The sequence below is a fragment of the Microplitis mediator genome, chromosome 4 (genome assembly GCF_029852145.1).
Source record: "Microplitis mediator isolate UGA2020A chromosome 4, iyMicMedi2.1, whole genome shotgun sequence".
NCBI lineage: Eukaryota > Metazoa > Arthropoda > Insecta > Hymenoptera > Braconidae > Microplitis > Microplitis mediator.
Genome location: NC_079972.1, coordinates 12,290,440 through 12,314,358, shown reverse-complemented (window position 1 = coordinate 12,314,358; position 23,919 = coordinate 12,290,440). Strand labels below are relative to the sequence as shown.

Genomic DNA, 23,919 nt, shown 5'->3' with positions numbered 1-23,919 from the left:
CGTCTGCGGGTCCAGGTGTATAGCAATAATGTATTTAATCCACGCGATTATTTTAAATATTTTTTAATAATAATAATAATAATAATAATAATAATAATAATGATAATAAATTATGGTATGGACTTGCTATTAATTATTGTATGATATTTAATATTTTTATTTTTCAATCAAAATTATTTATTAGTCTCGAGTAACTTGTAGTCTGATTCGTTTTCTTTATAAAAAGTTCGAGTAGCCGGCAGAACTTCGTCGACCTTCGCAGGTAAAAATATGGCTGACGATTCTAGTGAACCGGGGGTCGAAATCAGTACTAAAGGGGATGGTGGTAACAGTGGACGTAGGCTGTCCCGAGTCTTATTTTATTTAAATGTCTTTTGATCTTTGCGCCATGAAATAAATTTATTTAATTACTTAACTCAAATTAAATTTATTTTGTCTCTTAACAAACTATTATTTCATTAAAACTTGAATTTAAATTTCCTCTGTTTAAATTATTTTCCATGTTGGTAAAAATTGTGAAATCATTTACTTGATAAAATAAAGTGTCAGATAAAAAGTAAACTTGGAATTCATTATTTACTTTTAAAAAATATTCACAAACTTGGTAAGTTGATTTAAAAGTTTTAAATTTTTATTATAAGTCACAAATATATTTTCCATGAGTTTGTTAGGGGAAAACTAGTGAAAGTAAAAGCGAATTGTTTATTGGAAAAATTATTATTCGTGTTAATTTTTTTATTTAGAAGTCAATGCATGTGTAAAAAAATTCCACATATTTATAAATAAATATAATAATTTAAAATTAGTATGTGGGCTGAGTAGTGTTGCAGTGACTGTGTGCTGCTGCGGCAAAGAGAATCAATTCTTTTGAATATTTAATCTACCTGGCATTACAACTAGCCCCTTCTTGGCTTATATGCCAAGACGCACCGATTCTATGTCCACTTTCGTCATGGTTATCTATTCATTGAGGTTGACCACTTAAATAAGTCCACATCATCTTTTACGTATGACCCAATAATTCTGTTTCCCTTTATAACTACTGCCCGTCTTAGGCATTTATTAAACTTGTTATTTTCAAGGCTAGTATTCATATATTGTTTCATCAGTAATCAGGCGAACTTTTATTTCTTGACTTCAATCTCCTACTCAACCCAAAGAAATTCCTTGAAATTCAAAAATCCATTGATTCCAATTCGCGGTAAGATTTTTAATTTGAATTTTTATGATACTCAAATTACCCGACATCTAATAACTTTTTGATTTTTATAAAAATGATGAATTTAAAAAATTGCACTTATAGTTTTTTAAATTTTCTACATGTGCATTTTTTTATTTTTTTTTTTTTTTTTTATATTAAAGTGTTAAAAAAAATTCGAAAATTGTTAATCCTCAACTTCTGTTTCTTCTTCTGCTAAATTGAGAATCATCATTTTTATGATACTGAAGTTAGCCGAGGTCTAGTAATTTTTGGATTTTTTTTAAACAATAAATTATAAAAAAAAATATTTCAAAAAATTGCACCTGTAGTCTTTTAAATTTTCTACATGTGGATATTTTTAGTTTTTTTTTTCTTCAAATTTTATTGTTAAAAAAAAAGTCAAAAAATTTTTAATTGTCTGCTAACTTGAGGATCGTTCAATTTTTAGGGAAATTTTTTTATTCAATGATAAAAAATAAGAGGATCACCTGTTAGTAGTTTATTGGGGGGCTAACAGAATGCATGATAAAAAATATTAGAGTGGGCAATGAGAATGAGAAGCAGGTTGACACGCTGTAGGGGTGAATTTAAGTGTGTGTGGGATTTACTGTACACACTCGCGTGGGGTTTGTGAGTCACAACCTGACGCTTGACGTAGTAGACTTTAACCTGGCGGCGGTCGAGGGGTCTGAGAGGTCGGGGGTAACCAGGAAAACCCAGCACAGGGAATGGATGTATAGTCGAGAGGTTTTTTTTATGTATATTTAAATTTGGGATGGTGGTAGTGAGCAGAAAGTGGTGGTTGTGTGTCGAGTATGAGCGCATGATAGTGGTTGGTATTCGGTGGAGGTGAACGGCAGGTGGTGGTCCGTCGTTAGTGATACTGCTGCTGCTGTTTGAACCAGCGCACACCATCATGGACGTGATAGAGTTGAGCCAGGGGGTCGACGGCCAGAGAGGCAGGGGACGGATGTTCCCAGGAGATTATTGATCGCCTTCAGATACTTACCCACGCTCTGATGGGGAGGATAAGGACGACCGGCGTCGTTTTCCGCCCCTTTCTTTCATTTTCTTTTTACTCTTTATTTTTCGCCATTTTTTATACGATTATTATAACGCTTTACATATTCTCTTATATATTTTTTTGCCAGAGTATCTGTTTGACAAAAAGTTAAATATAAATTCATTTTTAAATGGTTATTTATAAAGTAAATTTTTTTTGCGGCGAGGCGTAAAAATTTTGATTGGAAAAAATACGTAATTATTTTAAAATATATGAGATTGTTATTTTACTCATAATAATAAATTGTAATGCGGCTCAATATGAATATATTTAAAAAAATTACGTTAGTAAATCGTATATTCTATGAGATGGACAATGGACGTGGCTAAAAATTGTCAAGTCCGATCCTCTCCTTTGAAACACCGACCAATGATCGCAAAGTCTGTGATACCTGAAACGTGATTCGTGTCCTGAGCTTCAGTGGACGGAGCTTCCCTTCTCCAGGACATCATAGGCGGCGTCTCTTTAATTATCCTTCACATCAGAGATATCGATGGCTCGCTAGACTGCTCCAATTTCATCAAGCCTTGATAAAAAAATGACTATTTATTTTTCTACGTTAAAAAATAATTATAAATTACAATAATTTTATGACACGTGTTTGACGGAACAAGACACGTGCTCACAAGACAGACCGCGACTTCCGGTTTTTCTTTTCAAACGGTAGTTTCAAATGCACCTGGATCAAATTTTCTATGCATTATCATAACTGAAATGCATTCAACCATATTTATATATAGAGATATATATATAGAAAAAAAGAATTTCTGGACACGAAATTTTTACTTGCCCCAAAAAATTTTTTGCACTAAAAAATCCATTCGCCTGTATATATATAAAATTATTATTGTTGTTTTTTTCTGATCGGTTTATAAACATTTTTTTTGAATGAAAAATTCGGCCGCTCCGACCATTCAGTTTATTGACAGTTGTTCATGATAACGTTTGAACGACGTTTCGTTACTACACTGTTAAAAATAATTTGAAAATTACAATACAAAAGGAATTGAATTTTCATAACTAGATATTTGAATTGTATTTTCAATGAAAAAAGCTTTAAATTTAATATACGTAATTTAATAATCAAGCTGGTATTCAAAATTAAGAAAAAAAATATGAATTTTGATAAACGCACTTAAAATTTATACTTGATTTTTAAATTTTCAAAGCAAGTATTGAAAATTCTAAAACATATATTGAATTATAAAAATTCTATTTGAAATTTCATAATACTTATTTGAAAATTCAAAAAAAAGTATTTGAAAATCCACAGTGTTAATTTGAAAATTCAAAAACGTGTATTTTAAATTCTCTATGAAATTAGTAATGAAATTTCAAGCACAAATGTATGTGTTTTTTGCGGTATATACAATCTTTGAAAATTCAAACAATTTTTTTTGCAGTGATATAGATATAGTAACATCTTCAAATTCATTAACATTAATTTACATATTACAATTATTAGCGTAATATGTTAAAGTATGTTGTATATATTGTGTACATGCTATAAATTATTGTTACGACTTACTCTCTTCAAATAAACCAGTGAAATTCCACTGATTCAACCAGTGACCTTTTAGTCAAGTGCGCATCTTAGTCCACTGGTTGAATCAGTGGATTTCACTGGTGAATCAGTGAAATTTCACTGATCCATTTTAAGAGAGTAGACAAATCCTAGACCAAAGACGCGGTATGTTAAGTATAAATTTTTTTCCTTCAATTTTATGTGCTAGCGTTATATCAGAAGACTGCTCTGAGAATCCTATACATGACACTGTAAAACCTGCACTCTTAAAATGAATCACTGAAAAGACCTGCAAATCAGTGAATATTCACTGCGAATCAGTTCCAACTATATCACTGATTGAATTAGTGATATACTTGGGACTATTTGTGTAGTGAATATTCACTGATTGGAGTACTTTTCACTGATTCATTTTAAGAGAGGGCGTAAAATTTTGTTGGAAATATTTCATGTACACGTGCGTTGTAATTTGGAGTTTATTAGATGCGAAAGCATTGAAACGTCATTTCTTATAAGGGTTGCAAAATTTCTAAAGGAAAATATTACATTAACCATTATTTGATTTTTCAATGTAAATCGTTCTCACCCTGATTAAACAAAATGATTAAAAATGATTTCACACGTTAAATGTCCATAAGAGACAGGATTAGAAATGATTTGAAGGATTAAAAAGTATTTAAAATGATTAAAAAACAAATCATTTTAAATCATTTTTAATCATTTTGTTTAATCAGGGCATTAAAAAATTAAATTTAATGGCTAATGGAAAATTTCGCCATTAAAAAGTAAAATTTGAATCGAATGAAATTTTAATTTGAATCAAATGGAATCGCTAATGCATTAAAAAAGTAATGCGCGTATTTACAACCCTGTTACTTATTAAAATCTGCGTTTATGTAAATCGAAATAATCCTGAGATACAATTATAATTGTACTTTAATTTAATATTCAAACCTCTGAACTACTTATTAATTAAAAAAATATTTAACAAGTATTAATAAATATATTATGAATTGACCTAGTGTGACGTAGTGGAATTTAAATCGTTGAGACTCATCGTATCACAAAAGATCGATTCTATAATATATCACGCGAGCATTAATGTAATTCCACCTCTTACTCATTTGTACAAATGACCGCCGTTCTATTATTACTATTTCGTTTTTTATTTCATAACTATTTTTTTTTTTACTTAAATATTAATAATATATTCAAATATTGTAAACAGTTGTGTAGGGGGTTTATGGAAGGGTCAGTTGTGTGCTGGGTGCCGGGTGCAGGCTCCACCTGTGAAAGAAGTAGCACCTGTCGACAAACCTGGTACGCGTGCCAACCATCAGGAGCCTGCTACCTTTATCCATATAGATAAATATATAGATATATGTGTACATGTGTGATTAGTCTTTGTAAGTAGTAGTAAAAACAGTAGGGTTGTATTGTCGGTTCTATCGTTCATTTTTACTACTTACTTGTCAGTACAAAACTCACATCCTAAGGAGTCACTTCACAGGCAATTAATTAATTTAAAATTTCTGATATAATTTATTGTAAGTAAACAAATAGTCTTTTAAAAATAAAAAAATTATTTGAAATTCAAATTTCCCGCGGTTAAAAATGAGTTGTGTGATAATATTTTGCGTCGCAATTTTATCGTGTACGATATTTAAAATGCAACTTAAAATCTGGTGTGCGTAATTTTGAAAATATTTGATCATAATATTGAGTTGATTTTTTTTTTTTTGTGTCGATAGTGGAAACAAACGTAAATCTGGTTATGAGAAAACTAAAATGATGAAGGGGGACATGATTGTCATTGAAGTCCCGAGGGATAATGGACCGTCTTCCAGCATTATTGGTAACCCGGAGGAAATGGAGACTGATGACTTTGGTGTGGAAGCTGAGCTGACAAGTTTGTCGTGGCTTCAATCACTTGACATTACCAGCGCATCAAGTTTACCTACGCCACCATGCTCACCATCTCCACCGCCTGTTGTAAAACGACCACCAAAAAAAATGTCACCGCTTGTCAAAGCTGAACTTGGTAATATTTTTATTTATATTCACATTAAATTAGTAGCCCTCGATATTTGAAAAATTCAAAAATGGGCCTCGAGTAAAATTTTTAAATTTCAAACTTAACGATATATCCATGAATATTTTAGAGAGCCCATTTTGCCCCACATTGAAATTTTTTTTATTAGTAACTGCCCTGATTAAAAGAAACAATTTAAATCGATTCGAAAAATGGAAATTTTAATAAGCAATTAAAAATCATTTAAAACGATTCGAAATTAAAAAATCGAATGATTTTAAATCTACTTTGAATCTACATCAACAATTAGATTGCATTAAAAAATATTCGAAAAATCAAATTGTATTGAATCGTTTCAAATCTTCCCGCGATGCAGAAATAAAATTATTGTTTGTCGATTCAAAACGATTCGAAAAATCTAATTGTTTCTTTTAATCAGGGTGGACCATAAGTGAAACAATTATTTGATGATCAAGAAGAAATAGCGAAAAAAAATCCCTAATAATTAGAAAATATTTTTTTTTTAGATTTAGCTGACAATGCAGAAAAATATCACACAGATCCTGATCTTAAACCACCATTTTCATACGCAACACTAATATGCCTCGCAATGCGCGCTAACAATAATAAATTAACACTATCAAGTATTTACGCATGGATACGTGAAAATTTTGTTTATTATCGACATGCCGACCCAGCTTGGCAGGTAAAGTATTTAAAAAATTCAAAAAATTTCATAAATAAAAAATTAAAATATTTACAGAACTCAATAAGACACAACTTGTCATTGAACAAGTGTTTTATAAAATTACCGCGTTCGAAAGACGAGCCTGGCAAGGGTGGCTTCTGGAAGCTAGATCTCGAGTGTCTTGAGGATGGGAAACGTACCCGAAGACGGTCAGGGGCCTCCAGATACAACAGAACATCGAGCAAGACTTCATCCTCCACATCTGTGCCGACGACACCGACGATCCTGCCGCAGGCGGCGTCGGTCGCGACGGGGGAAATCACGACGGAAATAATAACGACTATGAATCTAAATGACCCTAAAATAACGACGGTCTTTTACGAGACTCCGCCAAGCAGCGTATCGCCACCGATACCTGATTGTTTACCTGAAGTGCCTGAATCAAACCAAGTTAGTCTTAGTGAAGATGACCTGACAGGGCTGCTAATTGCGACTGTAGGCTGGGATGAGAATCAACTTGATCTTCTTGATTCTCTACTCGACTCACTTTAAATTTTTTATTTATTCGTACCAATAGTAGAGACGAATATAATTTTTTTAAATAAACTCAAATTTTTATCCAACATTTAGATGTAATTGTAAACATATATATTATATACATTCATAAATATACATAGATCTTTATGATAAAAACCGATGGACAAATGGATGGAGAGACGTTTTTTTTTTCGGGATACTTTTTGTAGGAAATGAATTTTTGATTGAGGAGATACTGAGACTTGATTATGAGTTGCCTTAAATTTGAACAAATAAATTAACGTCAGCTCAGAATTTTTGAGTATTACAAGAGATGAATTGTTTAATCATGGGTTAACTCAAAAATAAAAATTATGTGCCTTGAAATTACAAAATTTTATTAAATAGAAGTAAAATATTTATTTCTTATATATTTAATTTATTGATGTGCAATTGTAAATATTTGCAATTTGTCTAGATTATTTATAGAAATGCTTTCGAGCGATTTGATCAAAAAAAGTAACAATCAAATTGTCAAAATAATTATTATTTCAGACAATTAATTATTTTTAGTTTTATTGTAATTGTAAATTTTTAGTTATTTATTATTACGGTTGTAATTTCCACGGCGTTTATTTTAGACTAATTAACGTCAGTGTGTACATTATTTAAAAGTGTGGATTAATTATTTACGCTCTTATTTATTGGTAATAAGAGAGAGCCTTATATTGAACCGTCCAATAAACAAGTAGATTTATTTATTTACGTATCATGATTATTATTAATAAGTTAATTATAATTTTTGTGTGGATTATAAACGAAAGATGGAATACTTTGGCTGTAAACATGATGGCCTCTGAGCGTTTGACAGTTTAGAAATTAGATAACTAATGGAAACAATAAGTTGATATACATATAAAGTGGAAAAGATATGATTTCTCGTAATTTTAATCACATTATCTTGTATTATAAAATGAAATAATAAAATAGAATTAATAAATTATCATTAGAAAATTTTTTATAGTTGATTTCCCCATTATTTATTCTTATTACTTGCGCGGTAAATTTAAATATTTGAAAAATAAATTATTAAAAATTGGAGAAAAATAAAAATCGTAACGATACTGAAGTGAGCCGACGTCTTATAATTTTTGGTTTTTTTTTATGATAAATAATAATAAAAAAAATTTTTGAAAAAATTGCACCTATAGTTTATTAAATTTTCTACATGTGCATTTTTATAGATTTTTGTTTTTTTTATAATTAATCGGTTGAAAAAAAATTTGAAAATTTTTAATTGTCTGCTAATTTTTTGGATCATAAATCGTATGTCAAAATAAAATGGCGGCAGAATATAATTGAAAAATATTTAAAAAATTAAAAAAAAAACGCAAGTGTTTGAACAAACCTTGGCGGGGAAATAATATGCAGAAGGGTGTCCTAATACACTTGGAGATTTAATTTAAATTGCTCCAAGTGTATTGCAGCTAAAAAAACGTCACTTAACTGCTATTTCCCACCAGAAGATGCCAGATGAATTTGCTCAGGACCCTCAGGACCAAGGAAGACATCAGCATCAGCAATTCGTAACACTCTACTCTAGCACTGAACACTTAAAACTTAAAGACACCACAGACACTTTGCACAATTAAAATTTTACAAACACTGCACATTTTAATTAAACTATGAGCAATTAATTTTATGGATAATTCCGCTAATTAAATGCAGTACTGTGCTTCAATTTAAACAAAGAAGAATCTGGACTACTACTGCCTTTGTTGATGATACTGACTGCTGCTATTGGACCACCAGTTGATACAAAACAATCGATTTTGTGATTCTCGAACCCCCACTTTAGCAAAAATTTTAACGTTGAATACGGTGACGCGCAGTGGCGCCATCTTGGCGCGAAATTTCAAAATTTAAATTTAATAATTTCATTAAAATTTATTAGTGTGAATAATTATATTAATTAGACTTAAGTGTAATCGAAATTTGGTGTTTTTATCAATAATTTATTAATTATTCTCATTACTTGCGCGGTAAATTTAAATATTCGAAAAATAACTTATTAGAAATGAAAGAAAAATTTAAACTCGTAAATCAAAATAAAATGGCGGCAGAATATGATAGAAATTTATTTTTTGACAAGAGCCGCCATCTATATTCGATATTTACTTTTAAAAATTTTATCATATTATCTGATGATAAGTAGTTGTCGGCAGAAGTAGAAATGTTGCTGTGTTTATATTTTACATATTGACAGATCGCATGTGGCATAGCCTCCTCACAATTTTAAATAATTAATTAATTTTTTAAATAAAATAAATAAAAAATTCTCTAAAATGGACATCAAGCAGCAAGTGATTGACAGATTCAATGAATTACTGGGGACGGACTTGAAAAATTTAGATAAAATGGTACAATTTCATGAGCAGTTACAGCTGGAGAAACGTCAGATTGAAGAATCAGTAAGTTGTCAATTATTGCTAATTATTTATACTGATCTCAACGTTTTCTTGTTTATTTTAAATAAAGCTGACTATGGCATCAACAGAGGCACCATCAAAAATAAAAGCCGCAGTCGCGAATGTTGAATTGATAAAAACAGACATTGAAGATTCCATTGAAATGGCGCAAAATTTACAGGAGTCAATAACAGACTCACTACAACGTGATGTCAAAACTAAGTCCATCGAAACAATAATCAATAGTCTAGAAGAACTTGAAAGAGGTTTATCATACTTGTCATTAGTTAAATCTATCGACAGCATCAGGTAATTTATTTTTATAAATTTATTTATAATTTATTATCAATTACTAGGGTACGGAAGTTTGTCCCGAGCAAATTCACGTCAATTAAATTGAAAGATATATTCAAATATCGAGTGTCATTAAAGCCGTCGAAACTAAGGTTGTGAAAAAAATATGTCAATAAAACAATGAGTAAGACAATTAGCAAGACCATCAGCAAGGCAATTGTCTTGCTCGTCGCTTTACTGGCGGACTTGTTGCTTGTCTTGCTAATTGTCTTGCTGATTGTCTTATTGACATATTTTTTTCACAACCTTAATTTCGACGGCTTTAATGACACTCGATATTTGAATATATCTTTTAATTTAATTCACGTGAATTTGCTCGCGATTGTAATTTTGATGTAAAGAAATTTGCGCGAATTCTTTTCTTTTATTCTTATTGTTAAGCACAATCTTCTGTACCCTGTCAATTACTAATTACTAATTATATTTTTAGCAATGACATTGAATCAGCAATGGCTTCTGGTAATGATAAATCGATGATTAATTTATTTACAAATCTTTTGGAAATAAGTTGTCAATTAGAAACATCAGATTGTCACAATCTCGTTAATTTTGTGCGCGAAACTTTGCACTTTTGGCATAATCATTTGAAAGATAAATTTACCACGTAAGACATTTCATTAAATAATTATTTACAATAATAATAATTATCATTATCATTTATTTATTCATTTATTTAGAGAGTATATGGATGTTTTAAAAAGTTTAAAATGGCCTTTTTGCGGCGACAATATTTCTACGTTGGCATCACCGTCATCAGATGCAATGACGAAATTCAAAACACTGACAGAATATTTACTGCAATTACAATTACCGTATCCTTTATTACCAACGTTTTAATTAAAAGTTTTCTATTAATTATTTAATTCCTCAGCTCTTTTAATAGACAGGAGACTGATAAATCATCAGTTAAATCAAATCTCGCTGATTTTTTGCCCGTCAGTTTGCCGATAAATTTACTGGTTCGTCCACTGCGTCAACGTTTTGTTTATCATTTTACGGGGAACAAACAAACAAATCGTCGTGACAAACCCGAGTGGTATTTCACTCAAATACTCTCGTGGATTAGAGATCACGAGTCTTGGATAGAAAAAAATGTCCAGCCTGTATTTAATTCCAGTGACTTTAGTTACATAAATGCTAAGGTAGACTTTAAATAAATTCAAGAGTTTGAATATATAAATAAATAGATGAATAATTTTAGGCCGAGTTCATGCGAGCACTCGTACAGTTGGCTGTTGAAAAACTTCACTCAGAATTGCCGATTGTGCAGTACGACGATGCGCTCTTTGCTCATTTAGTTGACGAAGCCCTCGCATTTGAACGCGAGTTGAGAGAAAATCTTCTCTACCCGGCAAATCAACCGGCGACTGTTTCTGTTTTGACTCAAGCACAAATTTTCGTTAAATGGATTAATATGGAAAAGAAATGTAGGCTTCGATAGATTTACTTATTAATTTAATTAATAATAAATATAAAATTTTAATATTCGACTAGATGCAACTGAAAAAATGGATGCGATTTTAAGTGCGCCAGCGGCATGGGAACGTATTGCTGTTGCTAATGTCGACAATATGAAAGTCACTGAATGCGCTGAGGCATTTTTAACTTTGCTGACAGCTATGAATGAAAGATACAGTCATTTACCTCAGCCGGGTCACAGGTAAACTGATAAATTAATTTTTTCTTGCCCGCAATGTCTAGATAAATAAATATTTATGACAAATTAAAATAGATTGCAATTTCTGGAGCTGCAATTAGAACTAATTGATGACTGGAGAGTGCGTTTACTACAACTACTCCATCAGGATTGTGAAGATCCACTTTATTCGTTGATCCCCCGAGTACTTAATTCGGTAAATTATGTAGTGAATGTCTTGATGGAGTGGGGAGTCACCGTCGTAAGTATTTTTAAATAATTTTATGACAGTAGTTGGCAAGAACTTTATTTATACAAATTTATCCAGCACTTCCTGCAACTCCACTACTTCAAAAAACAATGCGAGGCTGCTGATCTGGCGACGGACTTGGGCCTGGACTTCCTGGAAGAATCTGCGGAGGAAAGTGGAACCGTGTTCGATGATGCCGTTGCATTGTTGAAGAGACTAGAGAAAGAATTGCTAGAAGAAATAAGCGATTCTGTTGCACTGGAAGTGAAAGCGCGTAGCAGACCTTACAGAACTGATAAGTGAGCTTGCAAGTTTTAAATTAGCAGTCGACTTGACAATTAACGAAAATGGTAATTTTATTTAGATGGTTCACGATGCAAAGTGACAAGGAGCTGGCGTCACTGTCCGTGACACCCAGTGGCTGTTTGATGTTTGAAGAACTGGCTGCGAGACTTCATCTTATGAATCAAGTTTTGTCTCTACAGCTTTTCAATCAAGCATGGAGGAACGTCGCCTCTCAGCTAGACCAGTATCTCTTTGAAGGAGTTGTCTTGGAGAACCAATTCAATGCTGGTGGAGCTGTTCAATTGAAGCATGACATAACGCGAAATTTATTCCCGTTGTTTGGACTCTACACAAATAAACCAGAATCATTTTTTCCTCTGTAAGTAAAGGGGATTTTTAGACAGTGCCCCCTTCTTTTTAAAATTTTTTATGACAGCTGTCAAGTCATTTTAAAATTTTATTAATTAATTTAACAAAATTGTCATCAATTAGTTGAAAAAAATTTCAGTAAAACTTCGTCAATTTTTTGATTAGAATTTTCAAATTTTGTTTAACTCCTAATTGATGACAACTGTAATTTTTTTTTAAATTTAAAATCCCAAACTCTGTAACTTAAAAAGTGGGAGTCACTGCCTGAGAATGGCCTTAGTCAGATAAATTATTAGGAAAATTGAATTTCAGATTACGCGAGTCTTGTTTGTTATTAAACATGCTCTTAGGATCTGTGATGTTATTGATGGAAGTACTGGAAGGTGACAACGAGGAAGCAGCTAAAGAAGTACTAGCTGACGTGGGTGTCTTTACACTCTCACCTTCTTCAGCTCTTATGGTTTTAAAAGCCAGAACTGACGTCGCAATGCAATAAATATATTTCTAAAATTAATAATTTATTAGTATAATTTAAAAAAAAAAATAATAAATAAAATATTACAAATTTTTACCAGGTAAATAAATTAACAGAGTAAAGTGATACCGCCATTGTCAGATCCCAGTAGTAGAAGTCTATTTAGCGGTAGTACGGTCATAGCAGTGAGTACGCCTTTAAAAGCGTCGGATTTTAGTTTCGAAGATGAAAATACCGCGGTATTGTCAACTGCCGCGTGTACGCCGATTCGGTTCGCGGTTGTACCGGAAATCAGTTGTTGTTCGTAGAGCGCCATGCAGTGAACAGGTTCAGTGGCGCCTTTTAAATGGAATTTTAATTTACCGTCGACGGCACTCCACACGGCAATCGTTTGGTCCAGTGACGAACTGACGATAGTGGTCTCGTTAACTGCTTCCAGCTGTAGGATTTCACACTCGTGGCCCTTCCATGAGGCGATTATCAGACCGGTCCTGATGTCAAGGATGGTAAGAACTCCTGAGGCCTGGCCGAGTGCTACCCAGTGTCCACTTGGTGCCACGGCGATGCACCTGATCAATCCCGCGGGATTGATGGCTACTTTTAACTCGTTTACGTACGAGAAAGTACGGCAGTCTATGACGTGAAGTGTCACGTCAGTAGTCGCTGCTAATAGTGATGTCGAAGGCGTATTATTTGCTGCCAGAGCATTAACGGGAGCTGCGCGTGCACTCTCGGGACAGCCGAGCAATGAGCCCATAAATGGATCCCAGCAGTGGACTGCGCCGTCACAAGTAACCGCGTATCGTAGAGATTCTAAGAATGTCAAAGCTAAAATTGATTTTTTGTGCCCTGTGTAGGTGTACTGGCATGGAGAGACTCCAGTCCCGTCACCTTGGCTCCTGATACTCCAGAGTTTTACTGTTTTGTCGCGAGCACCGCTCATAAAACTGTTCTCGTTGTCCAACACGTGCAAACATCTCACGCTATTGGTGTGTCCGCTGAAGCTCTGGAGTTTTATTTGTTTGATATTAAAGGTCAAGTCTTTGTCAGGGCGACCGATTTCGTGTTCCCAGTATGCCAACCAGTTGCCACGCAGTTGGCGCCCGTGTGAGACAGACCCGTCGCGATTTGACGGATTTAAATTGTCCAGAGTATCGCCTACTTCTATTCTATTACCAACTACCGAAATATTACCGAAGCTGCCGATTCCTTTGACGATAACGTCGCTCTCAGACGGAGTTTCCGCAGTCTGCAGATATGTCGGATCAGATTTACTTGAACCAATGTCGCATGTAGGGAGAGTTTGCTCGTACTGCTCGCAGAGCTCCCGTATCAATTGATGATTTTTTAATAAATCTTCCATCACACCTTCGTCCAAGTGACGGTAAAAAAGTAAATATGCTTTGTGAGCAAACTCTAGTGTAAATACCGATTTGAGTTCTTCAAATGCTTGATTTCTCTGCGGATTTGTTTCGTCGTGATCTAATATTGGAGGTGAGTAGGAGACAGCCATGTCAGCTGCAGCGGCCTGAATTCCCATTGAAGATGAATCAACTAGAGTCCAATCATGCGTTGATTCTTTAAAAAATTCATTTCTGTCATTTATTTTTTTGCCTTCAAATTTATCACGTTTTTTAGGAATTTCTTCATCTTGCAATTGGCCCTGAGCATTAAAAACTTTGTCGAATGCCAAAAAAAATCGTTGGATTGGTACAGAAAGATGAGTTTTCGTGGTAGCGCTGCCTAGTCGGATGCTGAGACTCGACAATACTTCGAGACATTTATTGGCCAGTGCAGTGCGCGCATTTACGCCGCTGGGAAATGAGTATCTGGTGGTCGAGAGAATTCTGACAGTTGGATGTAAAATAGATTTTACTATCGTCTCGTGCAGTGCGTCCATCAGCGAAGCATCTCCTAGGCAGGGCGTCACGAAAGACAGCAGTGCTAGGCATGAAACCAGTCCGCCTTCTAAGTTAGGAGTTAATTTACGTTTGCACAACGTCAGCAATTCAGCCATGTGACTCAAGTATTGCAAGATGATCATTTGTTCCCCATACAGACTTGCTATTGCTGTCAAAGATTCTAATACTTTCATTGCATTGATATCTCCAACCAACTGGACTTTTCTCCAGTGCAGTTCTTCGGAATACAGATCCTCGTCTATCGCTACTAAATTATTGCTTCCCGCGTAGCAGAGTGTCAGCATGCGCAGAAGATTTCGCGATAGATAACGAGCCGTAAGAACTGGACCCAGTCGATGCGACAACCAGATGACAGACTCAGTGCTAATTTCCGATACTTTGCATTCCCGAGGAGTCAAAGCCTCGGCCTCGTAATTTTTATCCTTAGACTCGTCCAGTTCGTCATCACATGTCGCTCCAATGTCTATTTTAAATGCAGTCTTTGCTTTGTCTGAATCGTACGCGCTGGTTTCTCCAGCAGTTGACGTTTGAATGTTTCCTGTGTAAGAACTAGAGAGCGGCAAATCTTCGCTGGATGTTTTACTTCCGACATGACAGCCGATTGTATTAAAGTCTGCTACCAATTTAATTCCACGATCCGTCGTAGTGGGTATCGGTATCGTCGGCGACTTGATCGTACCCGGAGGTGAATTGCGCACTCCCTCGTCGACTAAGTCGTCGATGATATTTAAATTTAGCACCATGTGGGTATCCCGCAGGACTTTATTGTCCGACGGTGATAAAATTTCCTCCGTTTCCATGGTGAAAACTTCTTCGACTTCATTTTCTATCGTCGGTGTCTCGCGTGAGCTTTCGGGATCACAGGCCAGCGTGATGGAATTCAAATTTTGCTCAGAGTCCACCGAAGAATCCTCGTCCAGTGGTGATAAAATCACTTCACCCTCGCCACAATTGTCACTCAGGTCACAGCTCTTGAGATTTCCCGCTCGCTGTCGATTGATACTCGAGGTCTGGGGGTGGTCTCGATAACAACCGACAGCTTCTACCAGCGGCGTAATAAAATTTTCTAGGAATCGCCGTAGGCCCAAACGAACCGTCAGTTTGAGAAGAAAACTACGGTGATAAAGTCTCATGGTGCGAAACTTAGCGAGAGTCGCAACAGGTAAATAATCAGCGTAAATGTTGCTGTCAATAATCGAACCATTTTCATACAATTTAACTATTGGCGCAAGGAATGTTTCGGCAGTGTCTTTTGGTCCAAGTGCTTTTCCTATCGGGTCGAATAAATACCAAGCAGCCAACACTGCGCTGTAGGGTTCGTCCATTATCTGTTTAATATGAGGAACAATTAATCTAAGAATTGAATTAAAATCATTCAAATTTCCCGTGTACGATAATAAAAGCCGCTCTAATTCTCTAGCAAGTGCTTTTACTTTGCACTCGTTTATTTTGCACAAGAATTGCACCCGCGTATTTGAAGCCTCCGCGTCGTCTTCGCGAATAACGGAGTTCAGTTCACGCACCAGGCTGTTGTACTCTTGGAGCATCTGCACAACGTGGAACAGCTGCTGGAAGTAACGTGAAGGTAAAAGACTGCTGGATAAAATCGGCTGGAGAAATTGGTGAGCTGAAGGCGGTGGCAATCCCATGTGCGTTACCGTCGGATACCGGAAGTTATCAATGTCTCCTGTCAGGTCGCACTCGTTATTGATACCGTAGCTTTTGGGAATTATGTCGACTTGAAGTAAAAGACAGACCGCGTTCCTCACGCACTTTGGCAGCAAATCCGGAAACTTATTCAATACATTGACACACGTTTCAAGTCTACGAGAAAATGATATCCTGCTGGTATTCCAGGTCGCGCGGAATTTATTTGGCATAAAAATTTCAACAATTAAACAGCCGATGATCTGCTGCTCCTTGATGCGAGCACAGGCAACTATTTGTCTGTAACTCGCGAGCCCAGTTTGGTTATTTATCTCTGGTTGATAAATTCTGTGAGACACTTTGCTGATGAACGAGTGCACTGACTCGACCTGGTTGAGCGCAGCGACCGGATTGTAGTCTTTGGGAAGTTGGATTGTCTGGCTGGTTGTCTTTTCTGATCGTGAGTTTTCGTCGGCAGCTAGCAGAGAACCACGCGAACGACTCAGTAAGCGGCTCAGTGCCAGAGGGGATGATCTTGTGACGTTTAATGTCGTCACAGGAGATTCAACTTCTTCGAACCCAGAACTATGTCCTTCGTCATCGCTTACTTTGTCTGTTGATTTGTCAGTCTCTGTTAAATTTACATAGTAATTAATTATTTATATTTATGCTGATACGCTGTAAAAAATTCGTGGAGTGAACGCAGATTGAATGCGGATTTAAATAAAATCCGTAGTCACTGGGAATTCACTCCCGATTTTTTGCAGTATACTGATATTTAATTAATAAAATAATTTACTTGATTTCTTTGGCGTTAAATTACGCAACCGCGGCGCGGTTTTACTCCAGTAGGGCGACGGTACTATTTTCTGTGGGTGAGGATGAGTAAATAGTTGAACCACTCCGGAATTTGTTAAATTAGTATGATTGTCAACGAGTTGTAGGCACACATTTTTGGACTTAATTGCTGGCAATCCGGACAATCTGCATGAATATGAAAGTAAAAAAGAAGGTTTAGAGATACCAATTTAATGTGAACTTTGCAGTGCTATAGAAAGGTACTTGTTGATCTGGATTTTCTCCAAGGCAATCCCTAACCATAGCCATGTGGTAAAAGAGCGCTGTCGTACTTGTAGCCAAATGTTAAGTCTATCCAGTGGTGCAGTCTCTCCGATACGTAGAAGCTCTCCAGGGCCTCGCGATGTTTCTCTATAAAGTCCTCGGGTGAACGCGCCCAGCTCGGCAGTTCCAGGTCCGGTAAATCTTCATGGATTGACTGCGATAAGCCAAAATTAATTAATTAATTATTTAATTATTTTATCAGTAATACAATTTTTATTTTAAAAAATAAATACTTTGAAAACATTTGGGTCCGTAAAAAATTGTGGAATGCATTCGTCGGGACTCCATTCCTGCAGACGTTGAATAGACGCCGGATACTCCCAAGGAACCCAATGTGATCTCACATGTTTACAAAGTACCGATCGCGTGTATCTTCGTGATAAATATACGTAGTAAGTTATTTCTGATAAAACATCAGACACGTGATGACCTACCTGAGATAAATAGATAAATTATTTTAAGATTTATTATTTTTTTTTAAAATTAATATTTAATTTACTTCAGAAGTCTGTGAATCGAATGTCAAATCAAGCTGCCTGTCGCCTTTGTTCAAACGGAACTTGGACTTGGTGAGGTCACGCCAATTTTTTCCTGACCGCGAACTGAAGTCCGTTACCCAGGGCATCACATGATGACAACTTGGATCACCGAATCTGCGGCCAGCTAAATTATTTAGCGCTGTCAAGTAGTCGTAGTTGCTGATCTGACCGTAGATCCACATCTCGCAGAGACTCTCAATGTTTTCGTTTAATCCAAAGCTCGGGGGAGCTTTCGTTCCGTCCATTTTGAACGAATTAGATGATAATTTATTAGTAGTATAATTTATTGGTTTATTTTCTTCTATAAGGGCACGAGTTTGGACGTCGGGTTTCAAATAAATATTGTCATCCAATTTAGGCAGTACCTGAAATTATCATTTTTAATTCTATTAGTATATTACACACCTCGGGAGTAGGCAGGACATTCCAACCCGTGTGTGATTGCCTACTCAAGGCGAAGGTGAGCCTGGCAAACTCACGGACTGGGACATCCTGCCAAATCTGTACCTGAAAGTTTAAATTTTTGCCTCTGACTGATTTTGTGAGCTGATTTTTTGTTGTTTATTTTATTATAAAAGAAGAGAACGATTTTCGTCCCTATAAACTGGACAGGAATTTAAACTTTCAGTACAGATATGGTGGAAAATAATTTATTTACATGACTAATTACCTGTATTGTATAATTATCCATTAATAAAATATCACTGAGAGTTATTTCACCGAGGGCTAGTCCCGAATCGTGAAGATCTCTCGACAAATGCAATAATTGATAGACTAAAAATAATGGTTTATTGTAACTGGTCGACAATGTGGCAGGACTGTACATCACACACCTGCAATAGTTATCATATAAACATATAATTATTTTTTTTATGACTCAGGTAATTGATAAGTTATTTAAGACAATAAGTTTACTCATGGAGGGAAAATTTAGCTGTTTGTTCATGAAATATCATGAAAGCTGACGTCGTTTCAACGGCAAACATTGCGGGTAAAAGGTTGCAATGTAAGTTATAATTATTATTTACACCAGGTGTTACTGAAATTACTTGGTTATTTTTAACATGGATCAGTGGACAACCGTAAAGTCTTGACAATACTTCATGCATTACTGCAACGTCATTACTACTTGGTGTCAGTAATGTTTGTTCTTTAGATTCATGTAGATTCCATATACCTTTGAATTAAAATAATTACTGATTAAATAATTATTCATTAAATGTAACTACAGGATTTTCGGGTGCCCGTTTTTTATTTCAAACAAGAATTAAATTTATAAAAATACTTGACTAGAAATGAATAATAATTTTTTTAAATTTCGCGGGAACTAAAATTAAAATTAAAATTAAAATTTTTTGTTTGTTTTTATGGTAATTTTTATGTGCGAGCTCGCATTAAAAAAATTTTTAGTTCATTATAAGTAAAATAAATTTAAAAATACGTACTGTAGTATTTTTTGTATGACTCTTTCCATAAATTACGATAATTTGTTTCGGAGACGTAACGTAAAAGTTGTGAAAATGTAAGATCTGATTGGATTTTAATATTTGTGGAATGTTTATCTCGTGGTAGTGGTATAGCATTACTAAATTGTTTTTCATAAACCTGTATAAATAAAAACATATATAATTTATTTAATATGTGAATAAAAATATAAGTATGAATGTAGCAGATGATACTGAAGTTAGCCGACGTCTGATAATTTTTAGATTTTTTAAAAATCGGTAAATCGTAAAAAAAAAATATTAAAAAAAATTGCACTTATAGTTTTTTGAATTTTCTACATGTGCATATTTTTTTTTTGTAATCGACTTGTTGAAAAAAAAATCCGAAAATTGCTGATTGTCTGTAAACTTCAGGATTATTGTAGCAGACATAAAACAAATTTAAAATTATTAATAAAGAGAATAAATAATTAATAAAATAAAATTTTTAAAAACATTTTGAAATTAAAAAGTGCATTTTTTATAAATATTATTTTTCAAATTATTTATAATTTTAAATTTGTCTGATGTCTGGTACATTCACACTCATATAAAAATTAATTGTTAGTGAAATTACGAGAGACCCGAAGTTGGTAAACAATTATAAATTTTTGAATTTTATTTTCGACAAATTGACTACAAAAAAAAGAAAAATGAAAAATATGCGGATGTAGAAAATTATAAAAGCTGTAGGTGTAATTTTTTGAAAAAATTTTTTTTATAATTTATCGTTTTTAAAAATTCAAAAATTATTAGACGTCGGCTAACTTCGTATCATAAATTATGATTTAAAAATAAAAAAAAAAAATTACTTTAATATAAATACGTGTCCAATTAGATCCTAGTTCTTCGAGAGAAGGCTGTGCTGCAATTTCATCAGCAGACAGACGATCGTGTGTTAAAAAATTAATTTTACCAAGATTTTTTAAATTTGTCAGCCAATTTCTGTTTACTGTCGCACATATTCTTCCATCGATTGATTGCATGTATTTCATTGGTACATCAAATTCGGAGTTTAAAATATCCATTTTTTTTATTATTTATTTTTACGGGTAAATGTCACCTATTATATCTCACAGAATTATCTTTGTTGCACTCATACAGTAAATGAGAGTTCGAATTAATTTTTCTGACAGATCAAAATTCAAAAAAAAGGAATTTAAAATTTTTTTTTTTACTTACAAAGAACGAAATAGTTTTGTTATTTAGGGTTTTAAATTTTGGTGATGAATAGAAAATTGGTTGTCGTTATTCCTTAAAACTAATGTATGTACAGTAGAAGTCGTGTTTATTTTTATTGGAACGTATAAATTAATTTGTTTAGTGAGTCGGCCTGAGATTGTCAAACTTCAGTAGTCGAGATTCTTGAATTATTTCGAATTGTAAATTTGAACATCAGATGTCAGCAACTTTGACAATTATTTTGTGCGCTTTATAACAGATGGTACCCAGAGTTTATTTTTTAAGGAAAATTTTATTACCGACTGATCGAAGAGCGCAACTGTATTTTGAATATCTCCAAGTAGCACAGAGATTACTTGCGGGTCAGTTTTTTAAACCGGGTTTTTGTTTTTGAGTTTAAATTACTGTTGGAGTATATCTGTAGATTAATAATATATATAGGGTAGAAGTACCATTTGTGGTCACTGCTCCATATTTGGACATTCAATGCTTTATTTTTATTAATGAAAAAGTATAAAATAAAATTTCCATTTTAATGGTGGGATAAAAGAATCGTTGAACGCATGGAAAAAATTAATTATATCATTGCTTCTTTTACAAATTATTTTATTTTAATTTTTCAAGTGTCCAAAACTGGCCCTAAAGTGACCAAAAACGGAACTTCTACCCTATAGATATACCAGCAAAATGATCCTGAAATTGACAGACGATCAAAAAATTTTGAATTTTTATTTAAACAAATTAATAACATAAAAAAAAAATAAAAATATGCACATTTAGAAAATTAAAAAAAACTATGGGTGCAATTTTTTCAAATATTTTTTTTTTAATTTATCGTTGAGAAGAACAATCCAAAAATTTTTAGACGTCGGCTCACTTCAGTATCATACCAGCAAAAATAATTAAAACCCGGTTTGAAAAACTGTAAATAAAACATATATACTATAATATCATTGAGTCTTCAACAACAATTTTTATTTTATTAAAGCTGAGTTATGACTCATTAGTGTCGTCATTTTTTAAGAATTAAACAAAGAATATATTTTTCTAATGATTAATTTCTTATCAGTACTTCGATATGTTCCTCATATATGTGAGGCCTCTTGTTCGAACCTGATTGGCTAAAAATTAAAAAATATACACAATGATATGTACACAATAACATTTGAAAAATGACACGCACGCGATCACGCGCAATACATGACTTCTAGTTTAGTACAGAAGCCGAATTATTCTGAAGTTACTTTAAGAGCGGTTTTCAGTTCTACGTCGCCGGTAAGAACAGGGCTTCTTGGCAAAGTATCAAAACGAGTTACCCATGAAGTTAGAAATATCTATTTATCGACGGAACGAAAAATAATGTACTACTGACATCTGTGATCATATCACAGAAGTAACTTTGCAAATCAAGTGGATAACTAAGATTACTTTTACTACAAATTATCGTTACAAAATTAGTAAAGTAGAAAAGTAATCGAATATAGAGAATGATTTGAAAAAAAAAAAACCTTGGGACATTACTATCATTCCAGATTGCACTCCCGTTTTATAGAGTTCTGAAATTATAAACTAGATTTCCGCAAAGGTTATTACAGAACTTTTTTGAATTTGAAAACTGTAGAAATAAAAATAAATAATTTTCAAATTCAACATCTGATATTTTTCAGAATAAATTTCAAGTATTTAATTTTTATTTTAAACAAGTATCGATTTTTAGTTTCCTAAAAACTGCTGGCTCATTTTAAATTTAGATATTTTTAAAATAAAAAAAAATAATTTTCAAATTCAGTCTCTGATATTTTGTAAAATTGATTACAACAATTTATTTTTAATTTCGAGCCAGCATCGATTTTTAGTTTCCTAAAAACTGCTGGCTAATTTTAAAATTAAATATTTCAATAATAAAAAAAATAATTTTCAAATTCAGTCTCACAACAATTTATTTTTAATTTTTAGCCAGCATCGACTTTTAGTTTGCTAAAAACTGCTGGCTAATTTTAAAATTAAATATTTTAAAAATAAAAAAAATTATTTTCAAATTCAGTCTCACAACAATTTATTTTTAATTTTTAGCCAGCATCGACTTTTAGTTTGCTAAAAACTGCTGGCTAATTTTAAAATTAAATATTTTAAAAATAAAAAAAATTATTTTCAAATTCAGTCTCACAACAATTTATTTTTAATTTTTAGCCAGCATCGACTTTTAGTTTGCTAAAAACTGCTGGCTAATTTTAAAATTAAATATTTTAAAAATAAAAAAAAATATTTTCAAATTCAGTCTCTGATATTTTGTAAAATTGATTACAACAATTTATTTTTAATTTCGAGCCAGCATCGATTTTTAGTTTCCTAAAAACTGCTGGCTAATTTTAAAATTAAATATTTCAATAATAAAAAAAATAATTTTCAAATTCAGTCTCACAACAATTTATTTTTAATTTTTAGCCAGCATCGACTTTTAGTTTGCTAAAAACTGCTGGCTAATTTTAAAATTAAATATTTTAAAAATAAAAAAAATTATTTTCAAATTCAGTCTCACAACAATTTATTTTTAATTTTTAGCCAGCATCGACTTTTAGTTTGCTAAAAACTGCTGGCTAATTTTAAAATTAAATATTTTAAAAATAAAAAAAAATATTTTCAAATTCAGTCTCTGATATTTTGTAAAATTAATTACAACAATTTATTTTTAATTTTTAGCCAGCATCGATTTTTAGTTTCCTAAAAACTGCTGGCTAATTTTAAATTTAAATATTTTAAAAATAAAAAATAGAAATATTCAAATCCAGTCTTATATCTTTCAAAATTGGTTCCAAGTATTTGATTTTGATTTTAAACCAGCATCAAATTTTTGTTTCCTAACAACTGTAGGCTAATACTACATTAAAATATTTTAAAAATAAAAAAATAATTTTCAGATTCAGTCTCGGTTATTTTTCAGAATTAGTTACAATTGTTTAATTTTGATTTTAAACCAGTAACGATTCTTAGTTTCCTAAAAACTGTTGGCGAATTTGAATGTTTAAAAAATATAAAAATAAATTTTCAGATTTAGTCTCTGATATTTTGTAAAATTAATTACAAAAATTTTTTTTTAATTTTAAGCCAGCATCGATTTTTAGTTTCCTAAAAACCGTTGGCAAATTTCTGATTTACATATT

General features: G+C 33.0%; 3 protein-coding genes across 8 annotated transcripts; 2 read left to right on the top strand and 1 right to left on the bottom strand.

Moving 5' to 3' along the window:
* The first annotated feature begins 39 nt into the window (after positions 1–39).
* Positions 40–7,972, top strand: LOC130666498 (forkhead box protein J1-B-like). Of its 2 annotated transcripts, none has more exons than XM_057467542.1 (4): positions 40–604; positions 5,541–5,830; positions 6,349–6,527; positions 6,585–7,971. In XM_057467542.1, exons 2-4 carry the CDS (start codon positions 5,578–5,580, stop codon positions 7,059–7,061), a joined length of 909 nt encoding a protein of 302 aa, XP_057323525.1. In that variant the 5' UTR covers positions 40–604; positions 5,541–5,577; the 3' UTR covers positions 7,062–7,971. The 2 variants fall into 2 exon arrangements, with proteins under 2 accessions (XP_057323525.1, XP_057323526.1); XM_057467543.1 differs by lacking the exon at positions 40–604 and adding an exon at positions 5,003–5,336 and having other exon boundaries at positions 6,585–7,972.
* Positions 7,973–9,258: 1,286 nt separating this feature from the next.
* LOC130666277 (RAD50-interacting protein 1) lies at positions 9,259–12,904 on the top strand. The gene is made up of 11 exons (XM_057467108.1): positions 9,259–9,496; positions 9,564–9,802; positions 10,278–10,451; positions 10,525–10,659; positions 10,731–10,989; positions 11,049–11,274; positions 11,342–11,507; positions 11,580–11,745; positions 11,812–12,032; positions 12,098–12,397; positions 12,700–12,904. Exons 1-11 carry the CDS (start codon positions 9,371–9,373, stop codon positions 12,881–12,883), a joined length of 2,196 nt encoding a protein of 731 aa, XP_057323091.1. The 5' UTR covers positions 9,259–9,370; the 3' UTR covers positions 12,884–12,904.
* On the bottom strand, positions 12,226–20,928 carry LOC130666276 (WD repeat-containing protein 81). Of its 5 annotated transcripts, none has more exons than XR_008989646.1 (11): positions 20,389–20,928; positions 19,538–19,697; positions 19,008–19,269; positions 18,763–18,925; positions 18,053–18,457; positions 17,787–17,987; positions 17,562–17,707; positions 17,231–17,415; positions 12,960–17,062; positions 12,831–12,891; positions 12,226–12,364 (listed from the first exon to the last, which is right to left on the bottom strand). XR_008989646.1 is itself a non-coding variant. In XM_057467106.1 (11 exons), the coding sequence occupies exons 2-10, from the start codon at positions 20,602–20,604 to the stop codon at positions 12,972–12,974; spliced, it is 5,829 nt and encodes a 1,942-aa protein (XP_057323089.1). In that variant the 5' UTR covers positions 20,605–20,639; positions 20,759–20,928; the 3' UTR covers positions 12,753–12,891; positions 12,960–12,971. The 5 variants fall into 5 exon arrangements, 4 of the variants coding, with proteins under 4 accessions (XP_057323087.1, XP_057323089.1, XP_057323086.1 ...); XM_057467106.1 differs by lacking the exon at positions 12,226–12,364 and having other exon boundaries at positions 12,753–12,891; positions 20,389–20,639; positions 20,759–20,928; XM_057467104.1 differs by lacking the exon at positions 12,226–12,364 and having other exon boundaries at positions 12,738–12,863.
* Between the last annotated feature and the right edge of the window lie 2,991 nt (positions 20,929–23,919).